We start from the raw sequence: 3014 nt of genomic DNA on the forward strand, positions 1-3014 counted from the left end.
TATACCCATCCATCCATCCATCCATCCATCCATCCATCCATCCATCCATCCATCCATCCATCTATCTGTCTGTCGGTCTGTCTGTCGGTCTGTCTGTCGGTCTGTCTGTCGGTCTGTCTGTCTGTCTGTCCTTCTGTCAATTTTCTCTGTTTCATTTCACAGACTCCACACGTGAAGTGGTTTGTCATCGAAAGCAAGATGAAAGATCGTGTACCCCTGCTGAATCCGAGTCTAAATGTTTTCAAAGTAAGTGCATACAAGTATTTAACCTTCAGGACTCTTTCCTGCCTGGTTCCTCTTTGGTTTGTATTCTTGAGACACACAATCCATAATGTTAGACTTCTTCAGTTACTCACTTTAAACCTACTACATGGTTTAGTGTGTCTTTACTGGAATCCTTTCTATTACAAACATTCAAAAGAAGTCTCTAGTCTGCTGAGTAATTTGATGTCTCTATACATTGATTTTTGTCGATTCTTCCATTGCATAGTTCCAGTGTTTGTTAGATGACACAGGAAATAAAAGTGGGTCTTTCGTGGAGACCCACCAACCACCAGGTAGCGACAGAGATATGATTTTGTGCTGTTATTTGTCTATAATTCCACTCTCAATGACCATCTCACCACAAGTAAATAATATTTACTTGTTTAAGGACTGTACTGGATAAATTGCGAAAATAACTCTAACATTTTAAATACTAAGAAATAAGCATATTCAATTTTATTTTTACCAAATAATTTAGGAAATGAATGGGTTATTTCCTTTGGCTATATATAAGGATCCCTTGCAGGGGCGAATGGGTTATTTCCCTTGGTTTTTAAAATAAAATATATTAGATATATATAAGGATCCCTTCCAGGGGCTCTTTTATTTATTTTTTCAACAATCTGAGTATGCCATGAGGTTTCCAGACATGAGTTCTACTCATGTGTCAAGTTTCATCAAAATCGATATAACGATGTAGGAGGAGTTAGCTAACAACACCACAAACACACCCACAGACAGAATCTCCCACATATGTAGTAAATAGCAAACGTATTTTCCCTTTTCTATATATTTTTCAGCGCCTACCAACTTAACGCCGAGGACAACAACTGACGGCGCAGTCACAAATCAACTTTCCATAACCGCATGGATTTCTGCAGGACTCTTACTTGCTTGGCGATTGGCATGATCACGGATCGTGTGCAGGTATAACTGCTACCAGATCCAATGTTATACAGTGCATGGTGGGATTATTGCTATTCAAAACTATGTGTATGAGTGAGCGTGTGTATGTGTGTACGAGCGCTCATGTGTAAGTGTGCGTATGCAAGAGGGTGTGTGTGTGTGTGTGTGTGTGTTTATCTTTGAGTTTTAATGGCTAATATACGTTCCCCCCGCTGAAATTGTTTATATATTTTTAATAATCTTCTAATGCACTAATCCCTCTTTCTCACTAATCCGATATATTTTTAATAAATGCTTGTTTGAAATAAATTTATATAATTCTATCCAAATTGTTATAAATAATTTTATCTGAATTGTAACAAATAAAAAAATATAAAGAACTTTGTTGTTGTTGTTGTTGTTGTTGCTGTCGCTTTTTAGCTCAACGTCAGGGTTGAGTGAAAATAGCGTTCCAACTGTGGCCATCTCTTGTTTTATTTCGTATATGAATATCTTTGGTACATCTTGACATATCGTCACCACCACCATCATCAACATCATGTCTGTCTATCTGTCTGTATAAAGATATATTAGCTATTAGCGACGAAAGCGACGTCTGTAATGAATAATCTTCTAATGCAGGGGTTTTCAAACATTTTGACTTGCGGACCCCTTTATATTTCAGGCTTTACCTTAGGGACCCCCTTATAAACGCTTATGAAATTTACGCATAAATATTTGCTTAAAATAACATATATTTTTACATTTATTTATTTAACAGTATTTAACAAAATAGGTTTATTGTCAATTAAAAGATTTCGATTAAAAAACATATATAAAATCAAATTCCCATAAAATGTATTTGCTGTCCACGGACCCCGTGTCTTGTCCTTGCGGACTCCCTGTGGTCCGCGGACCACAGTTTGAAAACCCCTGCATTAAGGCATCCAGCTTTACTTGGTTGTGTTGTTTTGAACGACTGAAGGTGCGGCAATCCTCCAGAGGTATCACCTCGTATAGACGTTAGGGGGCCCATAAAATGGACAGACGAAAATTTAGTCAGCGCCGGTAAATGGGATTGCTGTATCAAGTGATTCCAGCATAAATTCTGCATTCTCATTGCATAATTCTCAAGCACCGAATGCCAAACCCAAATTCCCTCAAACCGACATACTTTAACACTGACTAAACAATCACCGAGATCTGAGAAACCTTGTGAGATCTGTATTAATTAGCTATCAAAGAAAAAAAGCAACGTTTGTATCGAATATTAATTAGGACATCCAACTTAACTTGTATGTGTTGTTTTGAACGTTATGGGTAGGTGGAGCGTGGGTGTTTTGGTTTAGTAGGTTAGTAGGTGGGTTGGGTTTTTTTCTGCAAATCTAGAGGCTAATACTAATTGTGGGAACAGCTTCCTCATACTTCGACAGTGACCGTATTTTTCCTTAACAAATGCGTCAGCTATGGCAGACTGGGTCCTGTGCCACCTCTTTGTCGCTGGTCAATTTCTGGGATGAACTCAAGTGAAAAGTGTATATAATGCTTTTCGTAGACACGTGTTCATTCGTCTGATTTCACGAGCAGGCTGTTCCGTTGATTGGATCAACTGGAATCCTCGACGTCGTAAGCGACGGAGTGCCAACAACAATCTACGGATCTATTTTAAAACGGGGGCCACATTTTTCATTAATGTTTTACGTAGTGTTTTTGGTACGGAAAGACTTTCAAACTTCGTATACTTATCTATTTTGTGTTATAGAACAGAAAAATATTTTTGTATTCGAATTTATTTCATGTAAAAAATTGTCTTATTTCGATAATTTCAACCAATCACTGACAAGTATTCAGTTGTTTACATTTAC

The 3014-nt window shown here is 37.6% G+C and overlaps 2 protein-coding genes across 2 annotated transcripts in view; both read left to right on the top strand.

Annotated features, from left to right (window-relative positions):
- Positions 1 to 1550, top strand: part of LOC106870158 (uncharacterized) — a 4117-nt gene extending 2567 nt beyond the window's left edge. The window contains exons 2-3 of the mRNA XM_014916158.2: positions 163 to 246; positions 1065 to 1550. Coding sequence (XP_014771644.1) covers positions 163 to 246; positions 1065 to 1174 — 194 coding nt within the window. The 3' untranslated portion in view covers positions 1175 to 1550. The remainder of the gene's footprint in view (positions 1 to 162; positions 247 to 1064) is intronic.
- LOC106870157 (collagen alpha-1(XII) chain) overlaps positions 1 to 3014 on the top strand; it is a 490284-nt gene that overhangs the window by 12215 nt on the left and 475055 nt on the right. The window lies entirely within an intron of this gene.

Source organism: Octopus bimaculoides, chromosome 27 (genome assembly GCF_001194135.2).
Source record: "Octopus bimaculoides isolate UCB-OBI-ISO-001 chromosome 27, ASM119413v2, whole genome shotgun sequence".
Lineage (NCBI taxonomy): Eukaryota > Metazoa > Mollusca > Cephalopoda > Octopoda > Octopodidae > Octopus > Octopus bimaculoides.